The sequence below is a fragment of the Pteropus vampyrus genome, unplaced genomic scaffold (genome assembly GCF_000151845.1).
Source record: "Pteropus vampyrus isolate Shadow unplaced genomic scaffold, Pvam_2.0 Scaffold201, whole genome shotgun sequence".
Classification (NCBI taxonomy): Eukaryota; Metazoa; Chordata; class Mammalia; order Chiroptera; family Pteropodidae; genus Pteropus; species Pteropus vampyrus.
Window position 1 is genome coordinate 2,052,196 of NW_011888982.1, and position 17,988 is coordinate 2,070,183.

At 31.5% G+C, this 17,988-nt stretch overlaps 1 protein-coding gene across 1 annotated transcript in view; it reads left to right on the forward strand.

Annotated features, from left to right (window-relative positions):
• SNTG1 (syntrophin gamma 1) overlaps positions 1-17,988 on the forward strand; it is a 280,357-nt gene that overhangs the window by 135,553 nt on the left and 126,816 nt on the right. The window contains exon 11 of the mRNA XM_011372125.1: positions 8,298-8,336. Coding sequence (XP_011370427.1) covers positions 8,298-8,336 — 39 coding nt within the window. The remainder of the gene's footprint in view (positions 1-8,297; positions 8,337-17,988) is intronic.

The window sequence follows — 17,988 nt, forward strand, 5'->3', positions numbered from 1 at the left end:
CTTCCTCCTTTCTTTTCTTTATTTCTATCATTTCCTTATTATGGACTCAAGCATATACTTTCTATTTTTTTATTAAGGTGTGAGGTGTTCCTGAAAAATCGCACAATGTAAATTGCATCCTTTCATACTTCCAAGTGGACATTGATTATCCTACGTTCTCAGCTTAAATCAACGCTATGTTAAAATATTTAGTGTGTTTTGGCAACATATAATTTAAAAATTATATGTAATGTAGGAAGTCATGGATTGTTTCTGTTATAAGGGACAGACTCATACTTTAGTAAATCAACCCATTGCAGTAAAAAATATATGAAATAACCTTCAACATTTGAGCATTTACTATGTTACAAAAGGCTTTGTAGGCCCTGAGGAAACAGGAAATACTAAAGAACAAGAAGACAGAATTCATCTTCAAAGAGGTGATATAAAACTTCAGAAGGCATTAATATTGAATTAAATAATAAACTACAGGTACAACAGACACATAGTCTCCAAGGTTAAGGCATTGTGTTTTTAGCAACAGTACCTATTTAACTCATTTGCTCCCTAGAAGAAAACAGATGATCCTTTTTTATTCAAGGAGACTGAACAACTGTGGCCCTCTAGGGTGTACTTTAAATGCAGTCTGGCATGAAATATGAGTGTCAAGTTTACTTTGTTAGTAGAACAATAATGTCATTAGCATGAATATGGAAGAAGAAAAAACTCTTTTATGACCTGGAAGCTACTTTAGCTGTGTAACTCTAACATGATGAGATCCGTCTTCAAATACAGCTGTCCTCTAATTGTGTTGATATCCACATGTTTGGGTGGATGCTGTATCCACAGACTGTTTATGTCTGTATGTATATCCCCAGAGAACAGAATTATTCTCAGCCACCTCAGCCTGGAACCAATAATTGTGAAGAAGGGGTTTCATAATAGCAGGCATAGGCTCAGGGTCATAAGTATGCAATTGCAAAGCTTTACGTGTCTGCAATGTAACTGGGCCCTTGGAAAAAAGACAGTGTCTGCTTCCGAGGCTTTCAAGAAGTATCTTCCAAGAAATTAAGCGGACATGAATATATAATTTATGGGTTTATCTTTCTGTTTTTGACTATAAGCCTTAATATGGATTTACTTTTTCTGAATGCATTTTACTTAGCAATAGTTTATTGTCACTTGCTTTTCTTGTAGAATGATGTGTTAGGCAATCCTAGTGTATATCATGTTCTGTTTCCTTTACAGCCTTAAGACTAATAGCTTAAGTAATCATGCTCCATAAGCAACTGGTGTGATGTAGACTGAAATTATGTCCTTTCATCGTTATAATTCTTTAAGTTCAGATATTGACTTTATATTATAGATAACATTAATTTTCAGCTTCTCACAACACATTAATGGTTCTGATAACATACTATTAGCATTGGTTTCTAAGAAGTTTAAAACATAAAAAATGTTTTTTGGACATATTTTAATTTTTTTCTTATTTGAAGACTAGTCTAAAAACAATGCAGTGTTTAGGATTTCCATTATTTAGAATTAACATTGTTGCCAAAAGTAGACAATTTTTAAAACTTTGTTTTATAAATGCATTTTACTATTTAAATATTTATAGTTTACTGTTTTACTACATGTAGTAAATTAAACACAATCTCAATCATATGACATAAAGCTTTAAAAATAAATTTATTTTGTCATTAATGTTTTAAATATTTTTATCTTATTAAGCTATTTTATTGACAGTATTATGTTATTATTACAAAATAAGTAATTTTCAAAACAAATGATCTTTGGTGTTTTCTACATAGAGAATTCATTTATAATTTAGGTTTCTTAAAATTGTAAAATGTAAAAGGAGGCATACTGTTTCCAAAGAACAGTAGGATATTCCACCACTTTCACATTTGAGAAAGCTTAAATCGATTTTGTATCCATTTAACTGTGGGTGCACTTGCAAGTGATTGAGATTATGGAGGCTAATAGACTGTAATCTCCATTCTGCCATAGGATCTGCACTCAGATTGATTTGCATGTGCTTGTCACCCGCTTAACGCTTAATGTAGGAGTATGCAAATCCTCATCTAGAATTGACAAGAAAAAAGAAAGACATTTACGAATTATAGTGGAGAAAGACATCTCTGTTCTGCATTCTTAAAAAACCCTTACTGTCTTCAAATGAAATCCAAATTTCTTTTATGTTAATAATGATTGCCACTTATTGAGCTCTACTTCATGACATTTGTTTTTCCATTTAATTTCCCAACAAATATATGCAGTTAATATTATTATCAACATTTTAAAAAGAAAGAGAATAATACAAAAGGGTAATTAATAACCTGCCTGAGGATATTCATAAACAGTTACAGCTGGAATTCAAACCCAGGTCTCTGACTGCAGAACTTGACAATGCCATTATCTATCTCCATTGTAGCTCTTACATTGAACTTATATTTGTTCCATACTGCAGCCATTTTGGACCATTTGGACTCTGTAGGCTAGCATCATGTTATTGTTTCTGCATGGGGTGTTTTCATTTCCATGTTCCAGCACTTAATACCATAATTCATACTTGGTAGATCATTTAAAGCGTTTTAGAAATGAATAAATGTCTCCTTACTTCTTAATTTATCAAATATATAATAAATACATGTGTGCATACACGCCTATACACAGATTACTGTGGCTCAAGGTTGTCACAAGCCTTTAAAATGTCATAAATGACTTAGAACTCCATGAAGAGAGGAAAAAAGTAAAATGCTTTTTCCTTAAAAACACTACTATTCTGGGGTTTGTTTTGATGGCATTTTAGATTTTCAAAGTTTTATATATCGAGGCAGCTCTTTTAAGAAAACAAGGCTTGTAATAATTTATATATATATTTTAATTATCCAAATGATATTGTTTTAAAATAATGAGAACATATAGAGCCACAAAAGAAAAAAAAATGCTATAATTCACAAACCCAAAATAAAATTAACATTTTTTATAACTGTCAAAACCTTCGTTGTAGACATACATATGTCAATGTGTGTAGTTAACATACAAAAATAAATTTTGGGTCATACACAGATATTAATCTAAATGTATGTGTTTCATTATACATAATCTACAATCTATATATAAAAATATATAATTTTTAAATAATTGCTTAACCTGTATTTAAATGGGAACATTTTATAAGCATTATTTTTTTATCAATCCATAAATAATACACCATAAGCATTTGTAACGTTTTGGACATATTATCACTTAACACTATAAACATTTTAGTATATGCTTGAAGGAAACCATACTTTTGCCAATCTGAAGCTGCTTTTTAGATATTGATATTAAGCTGTTTGTTAAGAAACAAGACTCAGAATGAACTTTTGACTCTTCTCTTTCCTGCCCAAGATATTCAGACAGAGAAACCTGCTTCAGGAAGGAACTCTTTGAGTGCTGCCTTAGCCTAATTTGAATTAAGTTTGGTAAATAAGAGGACATAAGGTAGGCACCTGTTAGCTAGATATCCCTTTTTCTATTGCTTCTAAGTTGCCCAAAAAGAATTTCCCTGTGTAAGTTCTGCTCTTCCTCAAGTACCTATAAATTGCCCATTCTCACTTCTGAAATCTAATACCTGTCCTCCCTTTCTCTTTTGTCCAAAAAATGTCTTATGTACCCAATGTTACTTCACTCTCTTTGCAATTTTCATGCTTATATGAATTCCCCATATACATGTATTAAAATTTTACTCTTTGGGGAGCAATATGAACTCCGGTGTCACCCCAGTAGCATGAGGTGAGGGTTTCTCAGCTCTTCTCCAGCAACACAGCAAAGAATTACAAGTCAGCAAGATTCAGAAAAAGTATATTTTAGAAGGAGACGGGCTATACTAAGGAAGACTACAGCCCTGTGAAATTCTTACTTGGAAAGTAAAAAGATAAAAGAAATAATAGAGTACCCCAAGGGAGGAGTGGCTTTTCAGTGAAGAGAGCTGTAACAAGGCATAAGTGGAAAGGTCTGCATTATATTGAGGCTGTCATGGGTGGTTACAAAGGCATTCCTAGATGATTGGCACATGAGGTCATTTTAATTGAATCTTGGCTGCTATAAAACTCTGCCTAGTGCATGTGTGCTTACCTAGAATTCAGTCTGTTATAATTAGAACTTCTGGGCATAGTCATGGTATAATGATAGTATATGAGGCTGAGGTGTGAGCAGGTTAGGTTAGTACCCTTTGTGCAAGTATCTGTGGTTGGGTTAAACCAGCTATAGGTTATGGCCCCCTGTGTCCTTTAGTCCTTTATCTCTGGAGTTATAGGAGGGATTCTCTAACTACCAATAGGGTGTTCTTTGGGCAATCTGTAGGCAGAGTCTCTATTTCTTTGTTCCCCTGTCACTCATTTCTGACTAATTACCTAACAAAAGCATTTGATTTTCTCCTGTGAATCTGTCTTTGTTAATTTGATTATTAGCCCAGGTAGAAGAACTTAGAAGATGGGAGGAAAAGTATTCAATCTTTGCATATAAATCTTAACAGCAGTGCACTTTCCACTCAGTTTCTGCTCTTTGTGTATAAAATGCTGTTTGAAAGTTTGAATTAGCTCTTAACATTTTTGAAATGTGAGCTTTTCAAATTTTTCTTTATATTTGTCTTATTTTAAAATGTTACTATTGAACAAAAATGGAATATTTTATATTGTTGTACTCTACTTTCTGTAGAAGAGATTGAAATTATATTTAAAGTGGATTTGGGTGTATATACAAGTCCAAAATCTTAAGTTATTTTTGTACTATAACTCCACAACAAAAACCTGAATTAATTTACTTGCAAAAGGCACTGGGTGTGATGCAAGACAGGGCAAATCCCCCAGAATGAAGACTTAAATCCTACACTGAGAGTGGCTCTTGACTCTGTGCAAGAAAGAATTCAAGTGTGAGCCAGAGTTAGAGACAAAGGAAAGTTTATTAGAGAAGGCATAATGCTCCACAGAGAAGCATGGTTTCCTCTCAAAGCCAGAGAATGAGACCCCTAGTGTTTGAGAAATTGGGTTTATATATTTTCCTTTCAAGGTGTGGGTTTGAAGCATTAAAGACATGGAAAAGTGGTTGTTAGTAATCTCAGCAGGAATCTTCCTGTAAGTACCCCTGTGGTCTAGCCTTATGCTGATCAGCCAGGTTCCCCTGTCTAGCAGCAGGTAGCTCTGAATACAACCTGGTTTAATATTTTGTCAAATTGTGTAGTACTCCTGCCTCTTTCTTATATTAGATGAGATATTTTATTGTGCCATAGCACCAGGCCTCACACTGTGATTACTAATCTTCTATTTCTTTATGCTTAGTACTTAGGTTATTTAACTTTTTATTTCATTAAATTATAAATAAGTATAAATAAATTTGTATATAAAACATAATTAAAAGATATATATTTTAGCAGAAATAACTTTTAAAAAATGATGCCATTGCCAAACAAATTTATTAATACTATAGGTAGCAGTTCTTAAGTATTAATTCATTCTATTTGGATATTTTTATTCCGATTCCTGAGGTAAGATAAATTGTTAAAAACATGGCATGGAGATTTCATAAAGAAGAAAATAAAGTTGAAAGTTTATGATGGTATAGTTTTAAAAAAGAGAACACAATTTTTTAGCATTTATAATTTAAAGAATATTAATCCTTCAATAACAGACAATATCATTAAGGTTTTATTCTGTTTTATTTTTTTATTGTATTTGTTGCATGTTCTGAAAACAATCTAGAAATAATTTCTAAAAACTAATTTTAAATAATTTCTTGATTTTTCAAGCATGGTTAGTTTTTTTTTTTTAACATAACATTTTAAAAAAATTTATTCTAGTTGTTTAAATATCTCACTAAATACTTCATCATTCTAACTCTCTAATCATTAATATATTCTTTCTTTACCTACCCTTATATTCTAAGTGTTGTTATCTATGTTGCTCCTATATTCTTGTTGGTAATTTTTTGTGGAGAGGTAGGAAATATACAATATATTTTATTTTTCATAGAATTAATAGTATCTGATAACATTTATTTAAAGGACAAAGATGGTAAGGTATATATGTTACTAAGTTGATCTATGATAGTGTAACTGCATACAAATATCATTTCTTTTATATTGTTCTTTTACTCTCTGTAATTCAAGCTGGTTTTGCCTGGATAACAGCATTAAAATTCACTTGTATCCCTCACCTCCCATCCCATACCCTCTGTATGCCTGCTCTTTTAATTATTAAGCCTTATGACATAAGATTAACCTGCATCAGGTCTTATAATCACGAGGACAATAGGTTTCAGCTGGACTTTAGACTAAGGCTAACATCTTGGCTTTAGATGGGTTACAGCTCCAGGTACATTGAGGCAGAACAACCCCACTGACCAAAGGATCAGACTGGATGGCTCCATGGCTGGCGGATGATTCCAGAACAAGACTCAATGATCAATTACCTCAGCCCTCTCCAGTCATCCAATCAGTAGCACCCATGATCCCAGCTCCCTTAGTTTCCATGACTACTGATTTTACCCCGTATAATCTTTACTCCCAAGACACCCTGGAAGCCAGGCCTTTGAGCCATAGCCCAACAATGTTTCCAGGACTTGCGACTCTAATAAACCTTACTTTCTTTGCTGCAAAACCTGTATGTATCTCTTCTTAGGCTTAGACATATGCAGGCAGAGAAATCCCTTTTTTTGTCCTCATTACAATATGAGTAGGATATACTAAGGAAAGCTATAACAAAAACAACAACAACAAATACAATATGACAGCTTTACATAGATAAATAAAACTGATGATCTAGTAAATACTGTAATGGGGAAATAAACTGGACCACTACGAGATAAAGCATATCAATTCCAAAAACACTACTGAAGATGAGTTAATAGAACAAGATTTCGGTGATCCACATGTACTTTACTCTCAACCACTACTTTCCATCTTGCAATGCTTATCTGTACAGATGATTGTCAGCTTTCCAAAACAAATTATTCAGACATTTTTTTTTTTTCAGATTGAAGAATCAAAAGCTACAAAGCCAGATAGCATGCACTTGAAGACAAGGGTCCTGAAACTATTTTTACAAGTTTACATAATGAAATTTTTATAACGATTAATAATGCCTACCAAGATGCATAATTCCACAAAGTATTCAATACAGGCTTTTGACTGATTGATAAAAGATCTTTGGGGATCTGCTCTTTCTGTCTACATCTCCAAACTATCTTCATTTTAGTTGAAAGCACCAATAGTTTTAGAGATTTCCTTAGGTGATTCTTCACCAGACATGGTTTTTGTACATGACCCTGATGAAATTACATAAATTTTCTCATTTTTTTTTATTTTATATTTTAAAAGAGAAATAGTTTGCCAGGAAGTCCGAACTCATAGATGAGCCATTTGAGATTCTTCAACTTTGTCCATAACGTTCATTAAATTTCCTATGATTTCACATTTCTTAGTAAGACAAAGGAAATAAAACTTAAAAAGAAAAAATAAAATAATTCAATAAAACAATTTATAAATGAAAATAGTCTGATATAAGATTATACCATGCAAAATTAGCATTTTTTTCTCTAGAAAACCAATGAAAAATCATAATTGGTTTTAATTAGTAAAAATTCTGTTGAACAAAGACTTTGTGTAGTGTAAGATTATTTATCTAAATCTCATATGTATTCTCATTGGGGTTTTAAAGTATTTTATATAACTTACAACAGAGGAAATTCTTTCTCTGAAGATTTATTTCAAAATCTTATAAAATGTCACTCATTGAATTGTCTTAAAGTAAATGTTATAATTTATTTAACTTAATTTATTTTGACACATATATTTTATCCTTTAGTGTTTGAATATTTCATTTCCTCTGTTTCCTAGTATAAAAGCAAATTGAAATTTATGATTTTATAATTTAAAATTATGATTTTAAAGTAAAAAAGCACAGACGTTACTCTTTTTTCTCAGTAGGTAGATATTTAACATGTATGGAAACACAATGTTTTGGTTTCTTATAAACAAATGAAAAAATTTAATGAAAATCTTCACAAAATCAACAATACCTTCTTTTTACATATGACTTAATGCTTCAGACGACTGGTTCCTTCTCTTGAAATTGTATCATAGCATTTATTAAAAAAATGTTTTCATATGAACTATGGGCTAATTTTGATAGCAAAAATTATTTTAAAACTTTTTATAATTTAATATGAAATGATTTTAGTATGTCAATATAAAAATAGATTGTCATAAAATTTGGGGAATCTTGTGTCACCTTCTTTTCGTTGTTCTCACTTTTATCATTTATTTATCATTGCAGATTAAAAAAATCAACAGAAACTTTCCTGTAAATCAGCAGGTAAGATGGAGAAATACTTGGAAAGTCAAATTACATATTTCTTTCATTTTATTTATTATAAGAGATAATCTTGATTGCAATTTATTTTTATGTGAAAATAATTGGTACTATCATTTGACATCTTCAGAAAAATACATAGTTTATCAGATTTCTTTCACATTATTTAATATATCTGTTTAGTCGTATTAAAAGCAGTTTAAAAATCATTTATCTAAGTAAATTAAATAAAAACTTTCTTTTTACAAATAATTATATTTATTTAAATACAATATTAAAGAACTTGGAGACCTATTTACATGAGATTTTTACTGTATCAACATTCGGGAAAACTTAATTGATCTAAAAGTTAAATGGGATTTTCTGACTTTTTCAAATTTTGCTGACTTTTCAAATAAATCTAAATTAATAGAATGAAAATAATGCCTGATTAACCAAGCAAAGAATTTAGTTGACTTATAAGACTAATAATTTTTGATATAATAAAATAATAAATTATAGAAAAGAAATGATTCCTCTGATAACTTCATTATGCTAAAATCAACTTTTGTATTACTATTATAAACATAATGACAACATTAATTTGAGAAAGAAAAGTAAATGAAAGCTCAGTGTTTTGACTCATGCACATCGTTCATATATCAGGTTTGTGTGATAGTGGAACTGCAGTGGCAAGGCACAAACTTCTTACTTTTGACATCAACCTCAGTTTGAAACTACTGATCAAAATTTAAATATCTAAGTTATCTATTTATAAGTGGTACACCAATCACAAATTAATTTCAATGGTAAAAAATTTAAAAATAGCTTTCAGCTTATAAAAACTAGGTTACTTTTTAATCTATACCTCAGTTCCTTCATCTGTTTACATAAGTGGAACTTTCTTATAAGTTCATTTTTGTGGATTAAATGATAACACATGTAAAGTTCTTAATTTATGCCATTATTATCATCAATGTATTAAAGTTTTAAACTTGTTCTTTAGAATATAAAATGTATTTTCTTGTATAAATTACATCATTGATTATGCCACTAGACTTGACCTGCCCACAAGCTATATGTTATAGAAATATTAGTGAGAACAGCTTTGGAGAACTCAGTGTGTCTTCAATTCTCTGAACTATGTATTTCCAGACTTGGGCAACCCCTGCCTCCTAAATTTAGGTCCTCTTGCCTGAGCCAACTTGATATTTTACATAGATGCTGAGGTAGACGAGATGTATGTGTCTTGTCGCATTCCTCAACAAGCTTTGGTTGTATTTAAGACCCTTGTTTACAATGCTAAGATCAGAGTTCTGTGTTGATACCTGGGAAATTCCTTTTGCAGCTCTCATACCATTCCAAGTGATTCTGATGCTGGTGGTGCAGAGGTGACATCTTGGAAAAATGTTTAACTATTTCATAGGGTTTCAGTAGAAGAAAACGTTTATTAACAAGAAATTATTCAAATAGAAAGCAGCATCAGCCATGGGGAAAGGTTGTAGTGTCTATCAGTAGTCATGTTTGTTTTATGTCAAATATATAAAAATGTAGATCTACTCATTTGGGGAATTCTTGCCAAAAACATAAATGATAAATATCCTTGAAAAATGACTCTAATATTTGTGTTATCACACTCCCTTGCCCTTTCTAATATCAACATGTGAAGAATTAATAGTGTAACATATTATTGTGAATGTTTCATGATCTTGATAACCTCACAGCTATTCTTTTTTTATACAAATGTAATAACTTTACTTTTTAAAATTTATTTTGTTAAGTATTGTTAGTATACAGACTTATATTGGTTATATTAGTTTTAGGTGTACAATATAGTGATTCAACATTTTCATATCTTACGATATAAATTAATTCTAATAATCTTCTCACTATGCACTTATCACAATATTATTGACTATATTTTCTCTACCCTTTTTCCTCACTTCACTCCCTAACTTCTGATAACAAACCTTTTGGTATCTATTTCTATGAGTCTGTTTTTGTTTTATTTTGTTTTGTTTTGTTTTCAAATTCTACATATACGTGAAACCATATGATATTTCATTCTCTGCCTGACTTCACTTAGCATAAAACCCTCTTGGTCTGCCCATGTTGTTGCAAATGGCAAGATTTTATTTATTTTTTATTCCTGCACAATATTCTATTATATATATATACACACATATATGTAATAAAATATTGTGCAGCAATAAAAAATAAAATCTTGATATAATAAAATAATCATATTTTATTATATATATGTATATATATACATATATATAGTATCTTTATATATATCTTAAAGAAGATGTGGTATGTGTATATATATATGTGTATATATATATATTATATATATATATATGCACATACCTTTATTCATTTATCTATTGATGAACACCTACATTACTTCCATATCTTCCATATCTTCCATATCTTGGCTATTATAAATAATGCTGCAATGAACAGAAAGATGCACGTATCTTTTTGAATCAGTGTTTTTACTTACACAGAAGTGGAATTGCTGGGTCAAACGCTATGTTCATTTCTAGTTTTTTGAGGAATCTTCATATTATTTTCCATTGTGGCTGCAGTTTACAGTCTCACCAACAGTGCACAAGAGTTCACTTTTCTCCACATCCTCACCAACACGTTATTTGTTGACTTTTTGGTAATAGCCATTCTGACTGGTATGAGGTGGTATCACATTGTGGTTTGATTTACGTTTCCCTGATGATTAGTGATGTTGAGCATTTTTTAATGTCTGTTGGCCATCTGTATGTCTTCTTTAGAGAAATATCTTTTCATTTCCTCTGCTCATTATTTGATTAGATTATTTTTGTTATTGATTTGTATGAGTTTCTTATTATAATTCAAATATAAACCCCTTATCAGATATCATTTGTAGATATATTCTCATATTCAATGGGTTGTCTTTTTGTTTTGTTGAAGGTTTCCTTCTCTGTGCAGAAGATTTTAGTTTAATGTAGCCATATTTGTTTATTTTTGCTGTTGTTTCCCTTGCTTGAGCGGATGAAGCCAAAAAGATATTGATGCTAAATAGTCTACTTTCTATGTTTTCTTCTAGGAGTTCTATGGTTTTAGACTTTACATTTAAGTCTTTAATCCATTTTGAGTTTATTTTTGTATATGGTGTAAGAGAGTGGTCCAGTTTCATTTTTTCTTTTTGCATGTATCTGTTCAGTTTTCTCAACACCAGTTGTTGAAGAGACTGTTGTCACTCCAGTGTATATTTTACCTCCTTTGTCATAAATTAGTTAAACATATAAGCAAGGATTTATTTCTGTGTTTCTCTATTCTGTTACACTGTTTTATGTGTGTTTTTGTGCCAGTACCATATGGTTTTGATTGATATAGCTTTGTAGCATAGTTTGAGATCAGGGAGCATAATATCTCCAACTTTGTTTTTTTTTTTTCTCAAGGTTGAATTGGCTATTCAGGGTCTTATGTGGTTTCATATAAATTTTAGTTATTTGTTTTAGTTCTGAGAAGAATGACTTTGGTATTTTGATAGAAATTGCATTGAATCTGTAAATTGCTTTGGGTAGTGTAGTCATTTTAACAATATTAATCCTTGCAAACCATGAGCACAGAGTATATCCTTCCATTTATTTGTGTCCTCTTCAATTTCTTTCTTCAATATCTTATAGTATTCAGAGTATAGGTTTTTCACCCACTTTGTTAAGTTTATTTCTAGGTATTTTATTTTTGATGCAATTGTAAATGGGATTTCTTTCTTTATTTTTTCTTCTGATTGTTTATTATTAGTTTATAGGAATGTGACAAATTTCTGTATTTTAACTTTGTATCCTGCTACTTTACTGAATTATCTTACTAATTATATCATTTTTTGGTGAGTAATTTAGAGTTTTCTATATATAGTAACATGGCATCTACAAGTAGTGACAGTTTTACTTCTTTCCTATTTGGATGCTTTTTATTTATACTTTTTGTCTGATTGCAGTGGCTAAGACTTCCAGTACTATGTTGAATAAGAATGGTGACAGTGAGCATTCTTGTCTTGTTCTTGATCTTCGAGGAAAAGCTCTCAGCTTTTCACATTGAGTATGATGTTAGCTGTGGACTTGTCATACATAGCATTTATCAAGTTGAAGTAAGTTCCTTCAATAATTTGTTGAAAGTTTTTATCATAAATAGATATTAAATTTTGTCAAATGCTTTTTCTGTATCTATTGAGATCATATAATTTTTATCCTTAGTTTTGTTGATGTATAGAATCACATTAATTGTTTTGTGATGTCAAACCACCCTTGCATCCCTGGTATAAATCTCACTCGGTTGTAATGTATAATCCATTCAATGTACTGTTAAATTTGGTTTGATAGTATTTTGTTGAAAATTTTGGCATCTACATTCATCAGGCCTATAGGCCTGTAATTCTCTTTTTTTTTTTTTTTTTTTTTTGTAGTGTCTTTGTCTGGTTTTGGTATCAGGATAATTATGGTAATGCTGGCCTCATGGAATGAATTTGAAAGAATTCCTTCTTCTTCAGTTTTTTTGGAATAGTTTGAAAAGGATAGGTACTAATTCATTAAATATTTAGAAGAATTACCTGTGAAGCCATCTGTTCCTGGGCTTTTGTTTATCGGAAGTGTTTTGATTACTACTTCAATTTCATTGCTAATAATTATTATTTCATTGCTAATAATAATCTGTTTCTGGTTTAGTTTTGAAAGGTTGTGTGTTTCTAAAAATTTATCTATTTCTTCTAGATTGTTGAATTCGTTGACATATTATTGTTCAAGCATTTTTTAATGATCCTTTGTATTTCTACGGTTTTGTTGTAATCTCTACTCTTTCATTTCTGATTTTTTTATTTGTGTTCTCTCTCTCTTTCTGGTGTGCTTGATGAGTCTTGCTAGAAGCTAGTCAACTTTATCTGTCCTCTCAAAGAAACAGCTCTTGATTTCATTATCTTTTCTACTGTTTTTCTATTTTGTATTTTATTTATTTTTGGTCTCATCTTTATTATTTCCTCTTTTCTGCTTACTTCAGGTTTTGTTTGTTCTTTTTCTAGTTTCTTTAAGTGTAAATTTAGATTATTTATTTGGGATATTTTGCTCCTTGTGGTGAGTCTATATAGCTATAAATTTTATTTTTATAAGTGCTTTTGTGTCATCCCATAGAATTTGTAGGATTGTGGTTATATTTCATTTGTCTCAAGGTAGTTTTGATTTCCTATTTAATTTCCTTTTGATCCATTGGTTGTTTAGAAGCTCGTTGTTTAATATCCACATATTTGTGTGTGTGTGTGTGTGTGTGTGTGTGTGTGTGTGTGTGTGTGTGTTTTCATTTTTTTTTTCTGTAGTTGATTTCTAGTTTCATGTCATTATGGTCAGAAAAGATGCTTGATATAATTTCAACCTCTTTAAATTTATTGAGGTTTGTTTTCTGGCAAGTGTGCAATCTACCTTGAAAAATATTCCATGTGCACTTGAGAAAAATGTATAACCTGCAATTTTTGGATGAAATGCTCTATAAATATTTATCAAGTCAAATTGGTCTAATATAACATTTAAGGCCATCGTTTTCTTAAGGTTTTTTTTTTTTTTTTTTTTTGTCTGGATCATCTATCCATTGAAGTAAGTAGAGTATTAAAGTCCCCAGCTATAATAGAATTACCAGTAATTTTTGCCTTTACGTCCATTAACATTTTCTTTATGTACTTGGGTGCGCCTATGTTGGGTGAATATTTATAATTGTTATACCCTCTTCTTGGATTAATCCTTTTAAAATTAGGAAGTGTCTTTTTTTGTGTTTTTTTATATTCTTTGTTTTTAAGTCTATTTTGTCTGATGTAAGTATTGTACCCCAGCTGTCTTTTAATTTCTATTTGCATGGGATAACTTCCTCCATTCTTTTGATTTCAGTCTATGTGTGTCTTTTGAGCTGAAATGAGTCTCTTGTAAGCAGTGTATTGATGGTTCATGTATTTTTATCCATTCCGGGACCATGTGTCTTTTGATTGGTGCATTCAGTTTATTTACATTTAGGGTTATTATTGATGACAAAATGTGCTGATTGCCATTTTGTTAATTGTTTTTGGTTGTTTTTGTTCTGTTTCTTCTCTTGATCTTTTCTATTTAATTTGTTGCTTAGTGGTTTGATTAGATTTATTTCTCTTAATTATTTCTGTATTTTTTGTATGGTTTTAGTTTATGGTTATCATTAGGTCCATATATACCCATTTATATCCATAGATATCTATTTTAAGCTGATAGTTATTTAAGTTCAATAACATTGTAAAAACACATTTTTACTCTTCCTCTCCTTTTTATGTTTTTGATATCTTATTTATATCTTCTTGTTTTATGAATCTTCTGATTATTTATTGTAGTTATAGTTATTTTCTTTACTATTGTCTTTTAACATTCCTGTACTTTTATAAGTGATTGATTCACTGTGATTATTGTACATTTGCATTTACCAGTGAATTCTTTTTCCCCCTTTCTTGTATTTTCTTATTTCTGGTTATGGCCTCCTCTGCATAAAAAAAGATCTATTAACATTTCCTGTAAAGTCAGCTTAATGGTGGTGAACTCCTGTAGGTTTTGCTTGTCTGGGAAACTCTTTATCTCACCTTCAATTCTAAATAATAACCTTGCTAGATAATGTATTCTAGGTTGTAGATTTCTTTCTTTAAGCACTTTAAATATCTTCTGCCACTCCCTTCTGGCCTGTAAAGTTGCTTCAGAGAGATCAACTGATAGCCTTATGGGCTTTGCCTTATATGTGACTTGTTTATCCATTCTTGCTGCTTTTGCAATTGACTCTTTATCCTTGACATTTGTCACTTTCATTAGAATATGTTTCGGTGTGGGTCTCTTTGGGTTCATCTTGTTTGGAACTCTCTGTACTTCTTTGGCCTGGATGTCTGTTTTCTTCCCTAGATTAGGAAAGTTTTCAGATATTACTTCTTCAAATATTCTTTCTGCCCCTTTCTCTCTCTCTCTTCTCCTTTTGAAACCCCTTTAATATGAATGTTAGGGCGTTTGATGTAATCCCAGAGATCTCCTATACTATCCTCATTTTTGAAAAATGTTTTTTTGGTTTTGCTGTTCTAATTGGGTGATTTCCATGGTTCTATCCTCCATTTTGCTAATTAATTTTTCTGTATTAACTAGTCTACTGTTGATTCCTTCTAATATATTTTTTATTTCAGCTATTATTCATCTCTGATTGGTTCTTTTTTACATTTTGTATATTGTTATTGATGTGTTCACTAAGTTCCTCTATCGTATTCTCAAGTTTGTTGAGCATCCTTATGACAGTTTCTTTAAATTCTTTAGTAAGCAAAATACTTTTCTTTGTCTCATTGGGATTTTTTTTTTAATTTTTCCTTGTTTTTTCATTTGAGGCATATACTTTTGTCTCCCCATTTCATTTGACTTTCTGTGTTTGTTCCTATGAGTTGGATAGAACAGCTATCTCTTCCAATTTTTGAAAGAGGGGTTTCTGAGTATACCGTGTACTGAATTGTTTTGGCAAGATCGTAGTTGGGACAGGTGCGTGCAATGCCTGTGCATCACCTGGTCTGAAGGGGTGGGATTTGTGTGGGGTAGCCTGGTGTATGCTTGTTTTCTTGCCCTTGTAATCTGGCTAGGGTTTTCTAATGCAAACAGAGCTGTTCCATGTGCTCTTGGTATGTCCTGTTGCTTTAACCATCTGTAATCAAGTTGAGTCTGGGTGAGGTTGCTTCATGAGCTTGTGTCTCAAGCCCCCATCAGCTCTTCTCCTCCCTTTGGGGCAGGCCTGCATGTGCACACCTCAGTACTTTGTTAGTTCTGCTCCCTTTCTGGGCAGTACACCTCCTTGTGCTCTCAGCCATGCTCCTCTTACTCTGTAGGCAGCCCTGCCTTTGCCATGTTGCTTAAACTATCTACCCTCAGAGCAGGGACTGGGTGGGCCACTCTGTACGACTGAGTCTCAATGCCCTACTAGCTCTACTCTTTCTCTGATTGGGACAGCCCTGCACATTTATGCACAGCTGTACTTTGGTAGTTCTGAACTCTTTAGGTGAGGGTAAATGCTCTTGTATAGGTACAATAACAGCTGCACCCCATTTGGCCCACACAGGGCAGCCCGGCATGTGGACACTGCAAAGTCCCTTCAATTTCATACTTACCTCTGGCTGGGCAGCCCCACTTGTGTATGCAGCAGTGCCCCAATATTTTTGCAATTTCTCTGGACCGATCAGTCCCGCATGTGGGCACCACAGCATTTTGTCCTCTGCTCACTCTTTCTAGGAGGGAGAGCCACATGTGAGCACACAGTAGCACTCCACTATCTCCACTCTTTCTCTGGACAGGGCAGCCCTGCAGATGGGTACTACAACAGCTGTTCTTTATTTATGATGGTAACTACATTTAATACTTCCTACATATTCTTTTTAGTGACTTGTAACATTCCTTGCCACCTCTGGATTTATCTAGGTTTTGAACAATACTTAGTGAAGTAAATAAAAATTTTTAAAAATTATATATAGAGTGTAAATAATAATAGCTGTTTAATATTCTAACACATACTTATGTATAATAAACATAGGTAAGCATTAGTATTCATATTTTTTACTTATTAGCCTTGTGGTGTTATTATAATACTGAATATATTTCAAATCTCTTACCAGCTCAATTTTAAAATCATAATGAATTCTTCTTGGCATTTTAAAAACTGAAAACAAGAGTTGAGTTAATAGATTTTTCCCTTACTACTTTTCATCAGATAATGAATATTTTTCAGGAAATAGAATTAGTTTAGAATTCAACATTTATATATGTATGCATAGTAGGAAAAATTCACCTGCATAGTATTACGTCAATGTATTAGGAGAGCAGGGTACATTCCTTACTTAATAAAATCTGAGTAGTATTTCATTGATGACTATACTACTATTTGTACATCCATTCACATACTAATGTATATTTATTTTATTATAAATTTTGGTATATCACAGATAATGCTACTATAAATATTTACGACATATACTTTTATTTTTTTGTGAGTAAAATCCTAGTCGTGGATTAGTGGGATAATATGAAGGTGTGCATTAACATTTTTAAGAAACTGCAAAACTATTTTCCAAAAAGTTTTGCTATTTGATGTTCACACCAGTGGTATAAACAGTCCCTAATATGGTTAGTTTTTAAACAATATTGAGCATCTTTTTTGTATGCTTATTTTTCATCTGTATATTTTCTTTTCAGAAGTGTCTGTTGAAATATGTTGTCCAAAAGTAGAGGTTCTTAATTTTGATGAAGTCCAATTTATCATATTTTAATGGATTATTTTTATGAAATCTTTTATTTTAAGAATATTTTAATAAATCATTATATTTAAGACATTTTTGCCTAATTCACAACAGAAATTTTAACTATGGTTTTTCCTAGACTTTCCACTAATTTCTCTCATAGATCTTTGATCCATTTAGAGTTAATATCTTTTTTAAGAGTGAGATATAGTCTGATCTCAGAAGCTAAGCAGGGTCAAGCCTGGTTAGTACTTGGATGGGAGACCACTTAGGAAGACCAGGTGCTGTAGGTGTAAAAAATAAAAAAAAGGAAAGGATTGTAAAATGACAAGGCCCTTGCAATCTGTAAGGTCAACCAAATGTTGCCTTGCCTTAAAAAAAAAAAAAAAG